The sequence below is a fragment of the Octopus bimaculoides genome, chromosome 24 (genome assembly GCF_046866305.1).
Source record: "Octopus bimaculoides isolate indiv1 chromosome 24, ASM4686630v1, whole genome shotgun sequence".
NCBI classification, from domain to species: domain Eukaryota; kingdom Metazoa; phylum Mollusca; class Cephalopoda; order Octopoda; family Octopodidae; genus Octopus; species Octopus bimaculoides.
This window is the reverse complement of record NC_142951.1, coordinates 27,942,372-27,963,781: the sequence shown is the minus strand read 5'-3', so window position 1 is coordinate 27,963,781 and position 21,410 is coordinate 27,942,372. Positions and strand designations below refer to the sequence as shown.

Sequence of the window (21,410 nt, the reverse complement as noted above, 5' to 3'; positions counted from 1 at the left end):
GCATGGTTGTTCGTACGCATGCGTCATACAGTCTGCCTTTTACTCTGAGTGAGAGTCCCTTTGTCGCCAGCAGGGGTAAGAGCTCTCTAAACTTTGCCCAGGCTATTCTTATTCTAGCAGCTACACTTTCAGCGCACCCACCCCCACTACTAACTTGGTCGCCCAGATAGCGGAAGCTATCGACTACCTCTAGTTTTTCACCCTGGAATGAGATAGAAGTTGTTTCCTGTTTGTTTGCAGTCTTTATTGCACCTGAACATCTGCCACAAACAAAAACTAACTTGCTAGTTAACCTGCCTTTGATGTTGCTGCACCTCTTATGTGTCCATAGCTTGCACCGGGTACATCTTATAGAGTTACTACCTACTCCTTTTCTACATACTGAGCAGGGCCATCTACCTGAAGGGGTTTGTGTTTTATCTACCTTCCTACTTATTAGGATTTTGGTTTTAGCTAGGTTGACTCTAAGGCCCTTCAGTTCTAGACCTTGCTTCCACACCTGAAACTTCTCCTCTAGTTCTGATAGTGACTCCGCAATTAGGGCAAGGTCATCAGCATAGAGGAGCTCCCAGGGGCAACCTGTCTTGAACTCCTCTGTGATTGCCTGGAGGACTATGGTAAATAATAGGGGGCTGAGGACGGAACCTTGGTGGACCCCTACCTCTACCCGGAATTCATTGCTGTACTCATTTCCAACCCTCACCTTACTGGCCGCATCTCTGTACATGGCTCGCACAGCTCTCACTAGCCATTCTTCTATCCCAAGTTTCCTCATTGACCACCAGATAAGGGATCGGGGGACCCTGTCAAAGGCTTTCTCCATGTCAACGAAAGCCAGGTACAGAGGTTTATCCTTGGCTAGGTATTTCTCTTGCAACTGTCTCACTAGAAATAAGGCATCAGTAGTGCTTTTACCTGGCACGAACCCAAACTGCATCTCATCTAAATTGATTCGCTCCCTAATTAGTTGGGCTATGACCCTCTCTGTAACTTTCATAACCTGATCTAACAGCTTGATGCCTCTGTAATTATTTGTATCTAAAGCGTCCCCTTTACCTTTGTAGCAGTTGACTATGATGCTGCTACACCAGTCATAGGGTATGACTCCTTCGTGTATCACCTGGTTCGTAATACGGGTGACTAGGCTATAGCCAACACTGCCAGATATTTTGAGCATCTCTGCAGTGATTCCTGATGGGCCGGGGGCTTTCCCGGTCTTCATACTCTTAATTGCTTTATCTACCCTGGTACTATCAACTCGGATAGCTGGTCCCTCTATTGGGTCGACATAAGGCAGGCTCTCTTTCTCCCATTCATTCTCTTTATTAAGCAATCTATCGTAGTGGCATCTCCAGACCTCTTTCTTTGCATCCTCATTTAATGCAAGCGTACCATCATCCATGCGAACACATTTCTCTCCTACAACATCACTATTCTCTCTCCTACACTGTCTTGCAACCCGAAATACCTCGAGTCTTTGGTCCTCACGGCGCAGAACATTGGCAAATCTTTCCTTATATATATATATACGACGGGCTTCTTTCCGTCTACCAAATCCACTTACAAGGCTTTGGCCGGCCCGAGGCTATAGTAGAAGACACTTGCCCAAGGTGCCACGCAGTGGGACTGAACCTGGAACCATGTGGCTGGTAAGCAAGCTACTTACCACACAGCCACTCCTGTGCCTATGTATTGGTATTATTCCTCAAACAATAAGCAATTGTTTGACAATTTGAGAAAAATACAATTGCTTGTTGCTGCTGTATAATCAGCCACACTAGAATGAATATATTTTGTGATGTAAAACATTGAAAGCCGAGAGTATTTACCAGCTTGGTTTCACTTAGCCGTTCCGACATAGTGTCGGAGATAATACCCAACAATGTCATTCTAAAAATAAACAGTCACATCATTGAAACCTTGAAGCTACAGAGACAATGGAAGATTAATTCAAAACATCATCATCATCATCATTTAACGTCTGTTTTCCATGCTGGCATGGGTTGGACGGTTCGACTGGGGTCTGGGAAGCCAGGAGGCTGCACCAGGCTCCAGTCTGATTTGGCAGTGTTTCTACAGCTGGATGCCCTTCCTAACGCTAACCACTCTGAGAGGGTGCTTTTTCTTTTCCGTGCCACTGGCATGGGCCAGAGGGGGCCGGCATTGACCATGATCGGATGGGGCTTGTTTCATACCAATTGGTATGTCTCCACTCTCATATATCACATTACATAAGTCTATTATTTGATCTACGTTGTTTTCTAAATGCTTTTAATGCTTCTGCTGGTGTTTCAACTGCTCCTTTCTATCTTTCATTGACTTTATTGCCTTTACTACTTCTTGTAAGATTTTGTTCCCAACAGGTACCTTAAAATTAGCCCTCGACAGTTTTTTTTTTATGTATTTTCCCCATGCAGATGCATCTTGATCAAACTATATATTTCCATATCTTTCCTTTGCATTGCTTTACCATTTTTTAACTCATGCATTTACTCTTAGTTATTTCATTTATTTATTATTTTTCATACATATCTTTGGATTTATGCTAAGTGTTCAACTTTTTGGCATTAATCATTCAGCTGTTTGGGTTTTGTTTTCTACATGAAGAGCAGACCTCTTTATTTAAGGTGTTATATTTACTATTATGTTTATTCTCGTATTTCTTTCATTTTTTTTTTGTATAAAAATTACACCAGTCATCCTATTTTAACTGGCTTCATTCTCTTTCAAGCAGTGTTTTCTCCACTGACATTTGTCTGCAAGTTTTGTGTCCTGTTTACTGTTTTGTTCTTTATTATATTTTCAATTATTGAAAAAAAAGAAAGCCTCGTGATAGCAAAGGAGGAATGGGAACCAGCCAGCCCAAAGGTTGGGGTGGGCTGCACCTGCCTACTTCAGTTGCTATGGCATTGATGTAGATCTGGCCACACCCATCAACAGGGACAAAACCCGGGTTTAAAACACTGGATTTTAGCCCCAAATCAGCTGTAATCAAGCAGATGTATGATGAAACCTATTTCACCAGTGACCATTTTTTTCCAAATATTTTATCTTGGACCATATTATCTAAAGACAATAAGGTGGGATTTGAGAAAAATTTGGCTGTTATTTTTAGCTGGTCACATAAACACTCCTTAATTTGGCTTGCATGGTATCATAAACAAGGGTAAAGTTTTTAATGCTTAAATCGCTTCAATTGTGCTGGTATCAACAAAAATGATAATAATATCTGATGATGGTCCAAGGTAGAAAATGTTATCTGTTAACAAGCCTGATATTAGGTGATAAGGACTAATCTAATTCATAAAAGAGAGAAATTATCATTGTCAGACATGATAGGAGTGAGGCCATTTCGAAATTTCATCCAGCAAATGCAAGCATGAAAATCATCATTGCCATTTTTCTGCTGTTTAAACCAAATCAGACTTGACCACGTATGTCTAAAGTGAAAGGTGGTCAGTCACGACCCAGCCTGTCTTTTCATGTGTCTAAAACAACACTGTCCCATGTACTTTTCCTTTTTTTTGAGACAACAGAGCAGTGTGATATGTGAGAGATTTGACTGCTATTTCAAGCAGTTTGAGCAACTGTAGTAGTCTAACCCAGGGGTTTTCAAACTGTGGTTCGCAGACCACAGGGGGTCCACAAGGACAAGACGGGGGGTCCGTGGACAGCAAATACTTTTTATGGGCAATTTGATTTTATATATGCTTTTTAATCGAAATCTTTTAATTGACAATAAACCTATTTGTTAAATACTGTTAAATAAATGTAAAAATATATGTTATTTTAAGCAAATATTTATGTATAAATTTCATAAGCGTTTATAAGGGGGTCCCTAAGGTAAAGCCTGAAATATAAAGGGGTCCGCAAGTCAAAAAGTTTGAAAACCCCTGATCTAACCCTTTAGCATTCAGATTACTGTCAAATATTATGCTTATTTATTCACATTGTTTTGAATTAATCGTGTATTATCTCGTAGCATCATGATTTCAAATGATGTCATTGTTTACTTTTAGAATGACACTGCAGGGCAGGTGTGAGAGGTCAGATTTGACCGGTTTGAACTTAAAACTGGTAGCATATTCAGGCCAGATATGGTCAGTTTAACTGCTAAAAGGTTAAACGAGTTGACTGTAAAGTAAACTGCCACTTCTTGGTCAAGTGTCAGCTTGGAGCCAAACATCTTGAGAAATGACTCCCTGAGTATTTCTTTACTTCAGAACGCACCTTCTACTTAAGGCTTGAATACACTTGATATTGCCTTTTTTTTTTTAATATGAATTAACTTGATATCTAGAAGCAAGGCAAGATTATTGTTCTTTTATGGTCTAATAGGCGCAGGAGTGGCTGTGTGGTAAGTAGCTTGCTTACCAACCACATGGTTCCGGGTTCAGTCCCACTGTGTGGCACCTTGGGCAAGTGTCTTCTACTATAGCCTCGGGCCGACCAAAGCCTTGTGAGTGGGTTTGGTAGACAGAAACTGAAAGAAGCCCATTTTATATATGTATATATATATATATGTGTGTTTGTGTGTCTGTGTTTGTCCCCCCACCATCGCTTGACAACTGATGCTGGTGTGTTTACGTCCCCATAACTTAGCGGTTCGGCAAAAAGAGACTGATAGAATAAGTACTAGGCTTACAAAGAATGTCCCGGGGTCGATATGCTCGACTAAAGGCGGTGCTCCAGCATGGCCACAGTCAAATGACTGAAGCAAGTAAAGAGTAACCTTTTGAGAAAAATATACTCTCTTTTTTTTTTTTTTTTTTGTAATTTTGTAAGTTTTGTCTTGTACTTATTTTCGTTGTCTTATGATATACAAAAACTACAACTGTGTAAGCTTAACCTTTTAGCATATAAACCAGACACATCCAGCCAAAATATTGTACCTGCTTTCAAACTGGTCTGATTCAGTCTCTCACACCTACCCAACAATGTCATTCTAAAAATAACGAATCACATCATTGAAATCTCAAAGCTATGAGATAATTCAAGATAAAGCCATTTCCATCCAAATACAATTGTAAATACAATGATATTTTCAACAGTGCTCGGTTGGGTTTTTTTTATTTGTTTTGTTTTTTTGTTTTTTTTCTCAACATTCGAAGTGGAGATTGATATCTTTGTAATTAACGACATGGTTTCATCAGGTAGCAAATTCTAACATGAAGTAATTACACTTGAAGACTTACAAAATGTAAAAGGCAAAAAAAAAAAAAAAAAAAAGAGAGAGAGAGAGAGAGAAAATAACTGACTTGTCTTTTGGCTGTTTCAGATAAACATGTTTCTGAATTTTTGTCTGATGAAGTAGGTTATATTGATAACAAAAGTGATAAAGACCTCCTAAACGCTGTTCAAAATATTACAAACAATACAACACCTATATATATATATATATATATATATATATATATATATATATATATATATGTGTGTGTGTGTGTATGTATGTATATATATATATATATATATATCCATAACTTCATTAAACATTCATGATAGTGAATCCTTGGTATTTGTACAGCTGCTGACAAAATTTCGAGTCTGCAAATAAAATCGCTTTTTATCTTTTACTTGTTTCAGTCATTAGATTGTGGCCATGCTGGTGTGTGGACATCAAGCATGTGTGATGTTGCTTTTATTCATAGGTGGTGTTGGTGCTTAGATGTCCAGTGGTGGGTGTGCACAAAATTTCTTGCTGCTCTTAGTTTGTAGGTTGAGTATGTGTCAGTGAGCACATTTGCTGACCTTCCTACCACTTATTTCGTGTAATAGTTTAATGACACAAAACTATTGCTGCTCTTTATTATAAATGTTAGGGCAGTGGATAGTAGAATTGCTAGCATGCCAAACAAAATTGCTTTATGGTGCGTTTAGTTGCATCATGCATTAGAGTTCCCAAGCAAGGCAATATTTTTCCCACGACCAGTTTTTGTTTGTTTTTTTTTTTGGCACAGAGGACTGGAATCAAACAATGTCACTTGCATGACAGTGATGCTCATTTACAGCCAATACATGGTGTCAAGCCAAGGTCACATACAAACACACACGCGTATGTGTGTTTGTGTGTGTGTATATATATATTTATATATATATATATATATATATATATATATATATACATATATATACATATATATAATATATATTTATATTTATATAAGGAGCGTTACTACAGAATAATGCCACACTGGACTTCCCAAAATAAACACATTTAGTACCGAATGCGAGGAAAACAACCAACAGAAGAAGACCAACTTTCTTTTATGGCATTATTCTGTAGTAATACCCCTTATATAAATATAAACGAATAATTATATTCTTGGGAATAGCAATTTCCCTTATGAATTTTTTTACACACTGGCTTCCTGATAAAATTCTTGTAAAAGATTTTTATCCCTTTTTGAATTTATATATATATATATATATATATATATATATAATATACAGGGGTTGGACAAAATAATGGAAACACCTTTAAATTTCAAACAAATTTAATATGGGGTAGGACCATCTTTGGCAGTAATTACAGCTTGAATTCTACGGGGTATGAACTCGTACAAAGTTTGAATTGTTTCCAAAGGAATTTTTGTCCATTCTTCACCTAAAACAATCTCTAGTTCTTGTAGTGATGATGGTGGAGGATATCGACTCCTTACTTGTTTTTCTAAAATGTACCATAAATGTTCAATAATATTGAGAATTGGGAACTGTGGTGGCCAGATAAGATATTCGACTTCACTAGAATGTTCCTCGTGCCATTCAGTAACAACTTTAGCTGTGTGAATTGGTGCATTATCATCCTGAAAGATTGCGTTTCTCTCCAGGAACAGTTTCACAAACATAGGATGAATTTGATGAGATAAAATGCTTAAATAGTCTTGACTATTAATTCTGCTATGAAGGGAAACCATTGGGCCGGCAGATTTCCAAGATATAGCGTTTGGTGAATACTCTGTTATCTGACTTGGTATTACATCATCTGCACACCTATGCCTTAACCTACCATTTCTGCAACTACATCTCATCCTACTATCTGACCACCACCACCACCACTAGATACTGGGTGGCAGTGGAGCTGACAGAATGTCCAATGGTCAAGAAGTCTAGGCTGAGACGACACATTGACTGGCCTGCATGATTTGAACATGTACTTTGCTTTGGTTGAGATATATTTATATAAGGACCCATATTCATCCATCAAAGTGATGAGGGCCATCTTGGACTATCTCATGCAAAAGGTGGACTTTATTCCTCCTTGTAACAAATTGACCAACACTTTGTTTCATGTTGCTTCAATCCACTCAACTGTAAATGGGCAACCCTGCAACAGACTGGTGTTCCATCCAGGGTGGATGATGACCTGTTCACCTAGCCAGCTGGGTGGCATCATTTGAAAGCTATAACAGTGTGAGAAAGTGTGTTGTGACCAGAGGTGTATTACAACATCCAATAGTCTGGTTGACACAGTGATATTTTTATGTGTTCTTAATTAGTAAAATTTTATTCTGATGAATGTTTTTTTTTATATTTTACACTCATTGATACTCAGGGAACAGTTAGCCTTTGTATATTAGACATGTATTTAGTTGAACTACATCACATATTCTGAACTTTTCTATTCACCAAACTCAATAACCTTACTTCATTAATATGGCTTTTCTGTTGCAATACCCTTTATAATTACAGTGATTAAATTTTAAATATACTATTGCAGCTTTTTTGTAACCATACTGAAGTAACAAACCTATTAAGCCAAGAATTTTACATTTTAGCTCATACTGCATGTAAACCTGGTCTAGACAACTTGGTGCATAAATTTATTTATATATATATCTTTCATTTGTGTTTGTATATGTGATTGTTTAGAGTAGGTTTTACCATTGACGTCAGCTATTATAAATTCATCATATCGACTTATCAACTTGAAGGACACCATCTATGTAGTAATATTCTGTAACCTTCACAACATAACAAAGAAGCCTCGAAATGATTATTCATTTGACCTGCTCAAAATAGTTGGCAAACATCCTTCAAATCACATCCTACCTGCATTAAAAAAAAGATAGGAGTAAGATGGATTAGATGCTTCTAAAAAGACAGGATGATCAAAGCAGGAATACTTTTGGTCAAAGATCTGCTGAATCAGACCTCATCTAGGACTAAACAATAATCTTGTAAGTCATTGAATCATTTGAGTTGCCAGTGTAGATCTCATCTACAACACTATCAGCTTCACTGTCTATAGTCTTCAGTATGTATCTAGACTAAAATGAGACAGACCACTGTATTTTATAAGGAAAGACACAACAGGACACAGGGTTTAGTCTATGTCCAATGGGTTGACCAAACCTCCTAACTAACAAGAATTTCAGAGGGTTGCTGTTGCTGTTTAACCCCAGGTCAGCCCTTTGTGAGTAGATCTGTGCTTAAATGTTTTTTTTCTTCTTTTTTCTTTCTTCCATATGATATATCTTAGCTGTGTTATAAGTTTGAAAATAATGGAGAGTTTAGTGGAAATAACTTTACCATTATTAAAGCTGGTGTTTGGGGCATAAATTAATATGAAATTTTGGTGGAAGGTTTTAATTTAGGTCACTTTGGAACAAGAAGTTTGTATCGTAGACTCAGGGGTGGTCTTAGGTGCCTTGATATCGTATGAGCCACATTTGGATGCTGTTTCCTGCAGGTTGAGAGATCACAAAGGGACTCTGTTGTTATTTCAGATTTCAGATGGTGCTAGCATATTGCAGGAATGAATGTTTACAATGAAGGATTGTCCTTCATATGACCAGCCTCTCAATCATGAAATATTTTAGCATTTTATTTATTCATTTCTATTTACTATTTTACATCCACTTTTTCCATTTTAGACTTCATAGGATTGTGGAAGTTGTTGTTTAGCTCTGTCATCTCTGATCCAGCAGATTTACGAATAAAGGCATTCTAGCCTTGCCTGTCTTATTTTTCAAGCTAGCACAAATATGAGCTGTGTTAGGAGGAAGTATGGTAGAGAAGGAGAAATAACTAGAGACACAAAGATGAGCCATGAAAATAGTCTGGGGTGAAATGAGAATGAGGGATGGAATAGGTTCACAAAGAATGGGGGAGGGTGATACATGCTAAGAAGGGATAGGTATTACGGGGGGGGGGGGAATGGGAGATGCTTGAAAGGGTAGAATGAATGCAGGGGTAGGGCCCAGCATAAACAAAGTGTTTTTAGGGCCCTTTTTTTCACTGTGATGATTTTGAGTACAGCAAATTGCCAAATATCTTGGTGTTCTGAAATGTTCTTAACATGTTTTTTTATTTTTTTTATTTTGTAGATAATTTTGTAAAATGGAAACCTCACAGACCTTTAATTTTAACATACCGAAATTAAAACGCCAAGCTACAAAAGGTAAACATACAAAGATTTGTTTAATTATTCTTGTGTTCCTCGTTTCATTCTTTAGTTTCGTTTTTACTGCTCCCTGCCAGCATGAGACTCACATGCCAAAACTGCCCAATGGTGTATTGTTTACAGATATTGATATAACATTGCTGTTGCCCGAACAATAAATTGCAAAGACACAAGGAACTAAACGTTCACACACATGCATACACACACACATTCAACAGGCTTCTGTACAGTTTCCATTTACCAATTTCCCTACAAGGCATTGCTCTTTCGAAGACTATAGTTGAAGGTATTTGCTCAAAGTCCCATGCATGGGATAAAACTTGAAACCACATTGTTATGAACTGAACTTCATTATCACACAGCTGTGTGTGTGAGGGCAGATGGCATAGTGGTTAGGGTGTTGTACATATTGATTGCAAGATTGTGGTTTCAATCCCCAGACCAGTGGTGCATTGTGTTTTTGAGTAAAACATATAATTTCACATTGCTTTATTTTATTCTGGCATAAATGGGTGATGCCGTGATGGACTAGCATTCCATTCAGTGGGAACATTGGCCAGCAAAGTGGCATCATTTGAAATCTGTAACAATGAAAGGACATGCATTGTGGCTGACAGTGTATAACACCACCTGACAGTCCAGTCGATACAGTGAGATTGATAAATACACACATATGCAACAAGCATTTATTTATATTATTAATATCCTACTTTCACGAGGCAGTGAGCTGGCAGAATTGTTAGCACACTGGGCAAAACGCTTAGTAGTATTTCGTCTGTCTTTACATTTTGTGTTCAAATTCAACCAAGGTTGACTTTGCCTTTCATCCTCTCAAGGTTGAAGAAATAAGTACCTGTTGATCGCTGGGGTTGATGTGATCAACTTAGTCCCTCCCTCGAAATAGCTGGATAGCCCCCTCCCCTGAAATAGAACACTGGTTGAGAAGCAAGCTTCTTATCACACAGCCACGCCTGGTAACAATCCTTGTTGTTGACATGACTAATTTGCTTGTGAATACAAAAAAATCTCTTATCTGTAAAACAGGTAAGGATTGGCAACAGGAAGAGCATCCAGCTGTAAAATTCTGCTCCAAATAACTTCCTCTCTACCCCATGCCCAAATGGAAAAAACAGTCATAAAATGAATGAATGATTTTGGTGCTGTTGTTTAACCCTTGATTGGAAAAGACTTATGATCTAGTTGTAGCCATACTTATCTTTTCAGATATAGTTCAACTTGACTACCTTGTCCAAAATGTTCGTCCTTGTTTGCATTTTGATATAAGTTCAGCTCTTGTATGAAACAAATTTCATTGCTATCTCTAGGCGCAGGAGTGGCTTTGTGGTAAGTAGCTTGCTTACCAACCACATGGTTCCGGGTTCAGTCCCACTGTGTGGCACCTTGGGCAAGTGTCTTCTACTATAGCCTCGGGCCGACCAGTGCCTTGTGAGTGGATTTGGTAGACGGAAACTGAAAAGAAGCCTGTCGTATATATGTATATATATGTATATGTGTGTGTCTGTGTTTGTCCCCCCATCATCACTTGACAACCGATGGTGGTGTGTTTACGTCACCATAACTTAGCGGTTCGGCAAAAGAGACCGATAGAATAAGTACTAGGCTTACAAAGAATAAGTCCTGGGGTCGATTTGCTCGGCTAAAGGCAGTGCTCCCGCATGGCCGCTGTCAAATGACTGAAACAAGTAAAAGAGAAAGAGTAAAGAGTAGGTCAAGCTACCACCTAGAGACTCTCTCTGGCTCCATAATTCTTTGTTCTGTTACCCGGGTTACTTAATCAGTACTGGAAGCAGTAGTTTCGATAGCATAGTCTGTAGCTAGGTTACCTAACTGACTTAATTAGTATTAGAGTAGCGCAGTTGTAGTAGCAGTATAATAGCTAAATTAAACAATATAGTAACAATTTAAGAGAGTTGTTTGGCAACAAAGGGATTCTGTCTCTTTGTGCTTATGCAGCAAACGTTATAAAATAATGTGTATGGAGCATGAAATACTTGATCACGTGATTTTGTAACAGCTTTAAATGAGTCACTCACCTCACAAAGCAATTGATTCATTGCTGTATCTGATTCATTAAAACGTTTTTTTTTAATAATTGGCTTGCTCATCATTAACTCTTTTGTTGCTGTATTTTTCTCAAAAAACACCTTTTTCAGTTGATTTCAGAAATAATGAAGAAGGTAGTAAAATAACTATTATTAACCCTTTCGTTACCAACCTGGCTGAAACTGGCTTTGGCTCTGAGTACAAATGTCTTGTTTTCATAAGTTCTAAATTAAAATCTTCCACCAAACCTTAGTCACAATTTATGTTCCTAACACTAGCTTAAATGATAACTAAGTTATTTTACTAAATTCTTTGTTATATTTAACCCTTTCAATACCAACCTGGCTGAAACCGCTTCTGGTTCTGTAATACAAATGTCTTGTTTTCATAAGTTCTAAATTAAAATCTTCCACCAAACCTTAGTCACAATTTATGTTCATAACACTAGCTTAATGATAACAAAGTTATTTTACTTAATTCTTTATTATATTTAAAAAATTAATTGAAAGAAACACAGAGCATCTCAAAATAAATACAGTATTGAAAGGATTAAACAAATGTTTGGAACATGTATTGTTTTCACATTTTGGCACAAAGCCAGCAATTACAAGGAGAGTGTAAGTACCAGTTGCGTACTGGGATCGATGTAATCAACTTACTCTCTCCCTGAAATTGCTGGCCTTGTGCCAAAATATGGTTCTGGTATGGCTGGTTTAAATGCTAAAGGGCTAAGAAATATAGCCTGCTCACTCCGTTTACAAGCATGATTTGATCCTTCTTACTGTTGATTCCACATCTCAAACAGGTGCCACATACTTTTCATCTGTCACCAGTAAGGTTAGCACTAGAGTTCAAGTGGTCAGCATTTCATTGGTGAAGGCCATGCATATTTAACCATTTTGTGACCCTATTTCTAGAAATATACAGTCCCGAGCTCAAATCCCTATGAGGTCCCCTTGCCTTTCATTTTTCCAAGGTCAATAAAATAAAGTATCGACCAAGTTTTGGAGTCAATTTCTTGTAATCCACCCTTGACATGAATGGAATTATAGACATAGATTTGTTTCAATTAATTTTGGCAATAACCAAAAATTGAAAGGGCTTTATTTCATTAAAAAAAAAAGACTAAATTTTTTGCATTGTTAAACAAAAGATTCTTACATAGAATTATGATAGAAGATTAAAATTTAGATATGACTGATGTAGAAAAGTGAGGATTTGTATTGTAGAACCAGAACTGGTCTCAGGTGAATTAGTATGAAAAGAGTTACTCTGGTAATTTTTACAAAACCTTCCATGAGTACCAGTTGCTTACCACAGTTATGATGCCAGCTTAATCTATTACATGGAAAAATGGTCTCAGTTGATATCCCTGGAGTCAAATTTTGTAAATTCAGTGTGCTCTGAATGCTAAAGGCAATGTGGCTTAATAGATCAAGAACTGGATGATCAGAAAGTTCTCAAAAAAATAAGAAAAAAAATCTTTAAGCTTTTATTCTTGTTTGCATCTTTGTGTTTATACTTGTTTTGTTTTATGTATATGATTTATTTGCTTGAAGGAAGAAAGTCTGTTATGTATATCAAGTATTTTTTCTCTTGTTTGAACACCCAGATGTGCATGTGTGCATATGTATACACTTACATGCATGCACACACACATTTACATACAGCCAGGTAGAAGTTGCTCTATTTTTTTTGTTTCAGACAATTTGCTTGAAATTGACCCAAAGAGCCGAGATGCAAAAGAAATACTTGCAAACGTTACTCGGTCCTATCTTGACCAAAATTATTGCGGGCCTTGGCAGATTCAAGCGATTCACTCAGTCCGAAATACAGAACTGGAACAAGACTATAGGTTTGGGCATATTTTAATATTAAAAAAAAAAATTTTATTTTACCTTTTATAATCATTTATAGATCTGTAAAAAGCATTTGATTTTACTTAAGGCAAAAGAACTTCAGGGGAATTTTAATTTCTCTGTCAATCATTTGCATTAGAAAAATATTCATAATGAAATAGGTTTAAGAATGCATCAGCTTATATGTTTTGAGTTGGTAATAGACATGATAAAACACTACATGAATTTAACGTTAGCGTCTTATGAAGCTAAATTTATAAGTTCTAAAATTGCAGAAGAATTCGTTGCTGGGCAGTTTAGTTTAATGGTAAAACACTTGACGCGTAATCACAGAGATGTGAGTTCGAATCTCATGGCTGACCAGTAGCGTATTTTTCTGCAATAAATGGATAATTTATCCTGATCACGCTATTTATAGCATTATCACGCGTTTGAGAAATAAATTTATTTCTGTTCTTACAATACATCTCAACGCTTCTAAAAAAGAACAAACTTTGTTTGTTTACTTTCATCGTAAAGTTGAATACTACATCAATCATTTTATGTTTTAACTTTTAAAATAATCAAGGATTAAATTATTAGTGAAATTAAAACTTTCAATTTAATCATAATGATTATTGTTTGTCTGTTGAAATGTCATGTTATAATGACTTGAACTTATGCATGCACACACACACACACATCTAATCATAATGATTATATTAGATTGTAGGCTCGTTAGAGACATTTGCCTCTCTATTTTATGGTAGCTGTATTGTGTTCTTAGCAAAATTTGCACTTTTTTGTATTTTGAAAGAACACTAAACAGTTCTCTGTGTAAAATAAACTGTTTATAATTTCATGAAAAGCTTAGCTTGTAGCATTTGCTAAAGTCAAGAGAGACAAGTGTGTTTAGTCAGATGGGCGTTAAATAAATGTTTCATCAGGCAGATGTATTTCATTAGACAAGTGTGTGAGACGAATATACTTAGACCACTGTGTGTTTGACCAGACAAATATGTTTGTTCAGACATGTTTAACCCCTTCCCCAGTGACTTTTTTTGTAGAAAACGTTTCATTTTCAGACGAATTTTTTTATAGTATTTTTAATTCTGATTATGGAAATAACTTGTTTTTATCTATTTCCAATATTTTATTTGAAATTTTATTTTGAAGATACCATTTTTGGCAAAAACGAGATAACTTGTCTTCCCATATTTTTTAAATATTTAAAAAAATTTATTTATTGCTTTTTATTTCCCAACTTTATCATCAAAAGTAATGGGGAATTACACATTTATTTTACTTTTCTTTTTTAGCATGTCTTCGCAAAACTCTTTTTATGTATATATTTATTTTGTTTTCAGTTTTCATAGCCAAAAGTAAATGTAAATAAAATAGTTTCATCCACAACTCGATCAATAATTCTGTTGTCACAAAAAAAAAGACTAAAAAAATCCAAAGAAATCATATCAGCTGTGTCTTGATCAAATGATATTCCAGGATTTCCAGTGAATGGGAACCATAGTGGTGGAAGAAGCATGCATTCTTTCAACACCAAATTCGTCTATCCTTCTCCTCCTCATTTGAGAGAGAATAGCCATTATCAGACGAGCTTGCACTCTCATTTGATGTATCCAAGCTTCTAATAGAAGGTTCATACTTATTGTCATCTTCTCAGCTCAACATCTCAGTGTAAAAAATTTTTTTTAAAAATTAAAATTAAAAAAAAAAAACGAGAATTGACGTATAAACTGGTCTGTGGCTGTTTTTGAAATTATATGTTTTAGACAAAGCTTACTCGTCACACTCTGAAAAAGACAAATTTGGTGAAGACAAGTTAACTCGTCTTTGCCAAGTAAGGGGTTAATCTTTCTGCTGAAATACACGGATTTTGTTTCAAGTAATTTTGAAAATAGTAAAAAATTTAGTAAAATTAGTCAAGCAGGAGTTTCTATCATAGAACCAGGGGTGGTTGCAAGCAGGTTGGTTTCAAAAACGGTAATCAAAGAATGTTAAACTGATAAAGAGCAACAGAGCCTTTCTAGGTTTTCGCAGTTGAAATTTTTTGTTGTTGGTTCATTATGGTAGTATTTCTATTTTAAAACTGTAAAGCTGTAGTTATCTTAATTAAAATTTATTAAAGAAAATTACTTCATTAAATCACATTTTCTTTTTGTTTCTTTTTTTTTTTTTTTTTTCTCAAGTGTAATTTAATTCTACTTTTACAGAAGCAAGCGTACTGAATTAAAAGAAGAAGGCCGACATAACCGTGAGCTTAGTGATCAAATAGCATTTTATGCGATCAGAGACCCTTCCTATGTTCCAAAGATAGCCAAAAATGGTTTAACAACCAATAACCTGCCATTTAGTATCATTGGTAAGTTAAATATATCATTACATATTTTGCCTTCATCATCATCATCATCATCATCATTTAACATCCACATTCCATGCTAATATGGATTAGAATCCAATGAATCCATCATGTTCCAGTATCTACTTTAGCACAGTTTCTATGGCTGGATGCCCTTCCTAATACCAACCACTTTACCATATATACTGGGTGCTTTTTACATGCCACCAGAACTATTGAGGTCGCCATGCTGCTTGCAAGACTATGCATTCAAATCTCTTTAAGGTTGATAAAATGTTATGATACACAGTTTAGATAATGTTCTTTGATATTTAGTTTTAATAAAGTGATTGTTCCTCAGACAACACGTACTCAGCTTCTCTCACCAATAAATGGCATAGAATCTTCATTTGTTATATATATATAGCAATTATAAATTAAGCTAGCACATTAGTGAACAGCCTAATTTGCATATCTGCACTTTTCACAGCTCATCATTAACGAAGCAATACATATATTTTAAGCATGACAGAGCATTAATCAGAAGAACTGAAATCATCATCATCATCATCATCGTTTAACGTCCGCTTTCCATGCTAGCATGGGTTGGACGATTTGACTGAGGATTGTTGAACCAGGTGGCTACACCAGGCTCCAATCTGATTTGGCAGAGTTTCTACAGCTGGATGCCCTTCCTAACACCAACCACTCCGAGAGTGTAGTGGGTGCTTTTACGTGCCACCGGCACGAAGGCCAGTCAGGCGGTACTGGCAACGGCCACGCTCGAAATGGTGTCTTTTATGTGCCACCTGCACAGGAGCTAGTCCAGTGGCACTGGCAATGATCTCGCTTGAATGTCTTTACACGTGCCATCACGATTTCACTTCGCTTTCGCTTGCCTCAACAGGTCTTCGCAAGCTGAGTTTCGTGTCCGCTTTTGATATACAGAAAAATGAGTTGGGGAGTCTCTTGACAGACAGTTTCAAGATTTGTTACTTGCTGAACCTAGCTTCTCTCCCAAATCAATAACTTAGGATCTGAAGCTGCTATAAAGATTTAGTGTGTAACACCCATTCTCCCATTAACTTATATAGTTTTCAACATGCAAGTCCAACATGTTTGACATTCTGGAAGGTAGGCGGATTTTTGGTACCATGCTCTGTGTGTTATTGATATTGTTATTATTGTTACAACTTCGATTCAAATCTATTTACAGGAGATCATAATTCTGGCGTGTATTTGTCCAAACATGCAGATGTCAGTTTGCAGATGGTTGAAACCATTTCAAATCAGTTAACAACTGCACTTTTTGTATTTAATGTAAGTTTCCACATTTTATTCTTTACTTTTATTACATGTTTCAGTCATTAGACTGCAGCCATGCTGGAGCACCACCTTGAAGGGTTTTAGTTGAACAAATCAATCTCTGGATTTTTTTTTTCTTAAAGCCTAGTACTTATTCTATGTACTTATTCATATGTATTTATATGTTGGTTTTTTTGTCTATTACATTTTAGGTATTAACGGGTAAATGTAAACCTGTAAATGAACGACTGATGTCTAGTATTGAACCCACACCAAACTATGACTGCCATGTGGGACTTCAACCACCTCAACTCTCAGATATTCATATCATTCAAACGCAACGTTCACAGGTTTGTGGATTTTTCTGGCTTTCTTCACATGTTGTTGCATGAACCATCCATAGGATGGTTGTAAAAACAAAAAGTCGCAGATATTTTAACTGGTGTGTCCATGTCATTTATTTGCCCAAAGGTCACAGTAATGTGGGTACAGACAGAGGTAGGAGTATCAAGTATAGACAATGAGAGAATTAACACTGAAATCATATTTAATTATTGACAATATTTAATAAATCTGCTAATTAAATTAACTCCCTCTTAGCTGTAATCTGTAGTTGTCTCTGTACTATTCTAATCCTTTTTAGTTGTAAATGTCTGAGTCGTTTAAATGAATTATTGTTTATTAGATTTTGTAAGCATACATTATCATTGTTAGTTAAAAACCTTGTCCGAGACTCTGAAAGTCCACATCCATGAATAAGATTTTAGTCATTTAATGAAAAATTAGTGAAGACTTGGAGCTTGCAAGTGGTGGCAGCATTGTGAAAAGGAATGCAATAACTAAATACATCAAACAAACTCATTTTTTGTGCAAATACCATACATTGTGAAAAAAAATTTCATCTCTAATATCTTGAGCGCCTTCACTTTTCTCTAAAATAAATGTCACTCTTGATTACCATTCCTTTCAGATATACTTGTATGAATATGATGATGAGGGAATGCCTGCACCTCGCCCTCGACACTGTCTTCCTTATGCTGTGATAACCTATGAACGAAAAGCAAATACTATTGTACCTGGATCGATTTCAAAATCTATTTATATCTACGATCCAACTAAAGGTCCTCCCCCTAGCAAAAAATCTGAGGAGAAAAATGATTGGAAAAAAGGACCTCGTCATCCAGTCCCCTTCAAAAATGTCCCAAATAACCTCGAGCCTAACAATCGAATGCTTCCAGGAATACGACCACCTCTGTTAGGTCCAGGCTTATCAGACAGGGACCATATGCTTCAGAATGTTTTTCCTCAAGACACTGAGAGTAGAGCAAATGAGCAATGTAGAATGCTAGCAAGTTTATTCCTAGGATACGGGTCACAACCGTCTCTTCCTGATATCTCCCAGAAAGTCTTAGTTCAAAGATCTGGATCAGATCCAAGAATGAAATGTCGTCAAGATCAAATTCCTTTAGATGTAGAACATTGCCCACCTCCTATAGATAATTCCGGTTTTTCTATAGAAAACAACGGACAGTTCAAGCCCCAGTTTTACACTGATGACATAAAAATGGACGTCAGCCATATCTGGGGTCAACCAAACCCAATGTATGGATATGGCAATGAACCAACTGACCAGATGAATTGGTATCCACTTCCGTACAGTCGACCCTTGTTGCAAAATGAAGTTGATCCTCAGTGCTTAGGAGACCAACATCCATGGAAGCACGACAAAGAAGAAGTTGCCTTAAACATGAATCTCAATCAGTATGAAGGAAATTCCCAGAATAAACTTGCAAACAGTGAATGGCATGCAAGTGGGTCAGAGTTTTTTGAAAATAAGGACTGGAAGACTAGCTATCTAAACAACTGTGATAACAAAATATCAATTGGTTCTGGCAATACATTTACTAACACAGGCACTATGAATTCTATTAGTGACACCTCAAATACTGCTACAACTACTACCACTACTACTGCTACTAGTAATAGTAGTAGTAGTAGTAATAGTGGTGGTAGCAGTAATGCTAGTGCTATAACTAAAAGGCCAATACCGTTTGCTTTAAACAAGAAAAAGCCAGCCGGTTTCACTACTGAAACAAAAATCGGTGAAAAGAAAAGCTCTGACATAGAACTAACAGAGAAGAGTGTACAGGATCTTCTAGACAGATTGCCGACAGTTAAGAAAGAGCCATCTCTACATCACACTGATATGCCAAAAAAATCTTCTGTGAAGAACCTTCTGAAGACTTCAGTATCTGCCTCCAAAAATCTGTTTGAATCAGAACTGCTCAAGAAAGGCTCCAATAAAGCATCAGATAGTGTTGCTTCGGTAACATTTCCAAAATCAAGCAAGAGTTCGTCAGAGGCCGAGAGTTCCCCCAGTGGTCACATAAAGGGGCAGGACTGTTCCATGCATGAATTGATGATGCAGTTGTTGAGTTCCCAAGAAAACGAACCATTTGAACCTTCATCAAATAAAAAGTCTTCAATTTTAAAACTGAAGACTAAAAAATCTGAAGAATCAACCAAGGTATGATCTTTACTTTGATATTTTTTAGTCTTTTATTATTATTGTTTGTGGAGGCGCAATTGGCCTAGTGGTTAGGGCAGCGGATTCGCGGTCATAGGATCGCGGTTTCGATTCCCAGACCGGGCATTGTGAGTGTTTATTGAGCGAAAATACCTCTAAAAAGCTCCACGAGACTCCGGCAGGGGATGGTGGTGAACCCTGCTGTACTCTTTCACCACAACTTTCTCTCACTCTTACTTCCTGTTTCTGTTGTGCCTGTAATTCAAAGGGGCCAGCCTTGTCACACTGTGTCATGCTGAATATCCCCAAAAACTATGTTAAGGGTGTACGTGTCTGTGGAGTGCTCAGCCACTTGCACGTTAATTCCACGAGCAGGCTGTTCCGTTGATCGGATCAACTGGAACCCTCGACGTCGTAAACGACGGAGTGCCAACAACATTATTATTGTATTTTAATTCCAAAGGTTTCTTTCTGTCTAAAGGACCACAACAGTGATAATTACCTTCAGCTTGTTCTTCGTCACTTCTTATTCTTCATCACCTTTTCTGTTTCCTCCTCATCTTTCTCCTCATCATCACCATCATTTACTATGCATTTTTCCACGCTTGCATGGGCCAGATAGAATTTATTGAGGCAGATTTTTTTACAGTTAGATGTCCTTTCTGGTGCCAACCCTCACCTATTTCCAAGGTAATATTTGCCCGTAGTGAGACATGTTCTTGCGGAATACCAGAAACGAATGACAGTGACAATTATTTACAACTGTCACATGATGTCAGGATAAGGAAACACAAATACACACACACACACACACACTTACGTGATATATATAACTCTTCGAAACGTTCAGTTTTAGAATGGTGGCAGCTGATGAAGAAAATGTTCTCTATGTGGCCTGTGTGTTTTCTGTGCTCTGTTTATGTTCTGTTATTCATGTTACCCACGTTTTCTTGTGACGTCCTGTACCCAGATATGCATCTATATATACATGTAGATGTAGGTATGTACATACATGTACGTATATATGCATATACTCACATATTTGTATTATATATATAAATATATATATATATATATATATATATATATATATATACCATGTTGGGTGAATATCTTCTGCTTCAGTCCTGGACCAACTTGTGAGTGGATCTGGTGGATGGAAACTGAAAGAAGCCCATCATATATATATATATATATATATATATATATATATATATATATATATATACACACACACATATATATATGATGGGCTTCTTTCAGTTTTCATCTACCAGATCCACTCACAAGTCTTTGGTTGGTCCAGGATTGAAGCAGAAGATATTCACCCAACATGGTATGCAGTGGGGCTGAACTCAGAGCTATGTGGCTTGTGGTAGTGAAGTAAATTTCTTACCACACAGTCACGCCCGTGCCTCCTTCATCATTATTTCTCTCTTTTTCCGTCTCCTATTTTTTTTGTCTTCTTTTTCTCTTCCCTCTTATCTCACACTTATCATTATTCTCATCATTCTCACTTCTCAATGTCCACGTTCCTGTAAACGTTGAGTAGGGTTTGATCTCAAGAAAGCTGGGGTCAAAACTACCAAAGTCTGACTTTGAACCAATTCTACTCAACCATCGTTGTTGTTTTGTTAGAAATGATCATTTTTTTAAAAAATAGTATTTAAAAAAAAAAAATTTCCTTTTGTAGAAACCTTCTTTGAACAAAATGTCTATTGAGGATCTGAAGAAACTAAAAGACTTTGTGCACTCCAAACTAAAAGCATCAAAAGAACACAAGAGTGGTTTGACAAATTCAACTCAGGGCGCTTCGGTGAGAGTCACCCCAAAAATAAAAACCACGGCCCCATCTGGTAAAACAGGTTTAAAGACAACAATACTGCTACCAACTGTTGCAGACCATACAGAAGT

General features: G+C 36.7%; 1 protein-coding gene across 1 annotated transcript in view; it reads left to right on the top strand.

Moving 5' to 3' along the window:
* Window positions 1–21,410, top strand: part of LOC106882218 (uncharacterized) — a 63,650-nt gene that overhangs the window by 28,503 nt on the left and 13,737 nt on the right. The window contains exons 2-8 of the mRNA XM_089340777.1: window positions 9,330–9,403; window positions 13,175–13,325; window positions 15,540–15,688; window positions 16,881–16,984; window positions 17,182–17,319; window positions 17,940–19,496; window positions 21,190–21,408. Of these exons, the coding sequence (XP_089196903.1) occupies window positions 9,343–9,403; window positions 13,175–13,325; window positions 15,540–15,688; window positions 16,881–16,984; window positions 17,182–17,319; window positions 17,940–19,496; window positions 21,190–21,408 (2,379 nt within the window). The 5' untranslated portion in view covers window positions 9,330–9,342. The remainder of the gene's footprint in view (window positions 1–9,329; window positions 9,404–13,174; window positions 13,326–15,539; window positions 15,689–16,880; window positions 16,985–17,181; window positions 17,320–17,939; window positions 19,497–21,189; window positions 21,409–21,410) is intronic.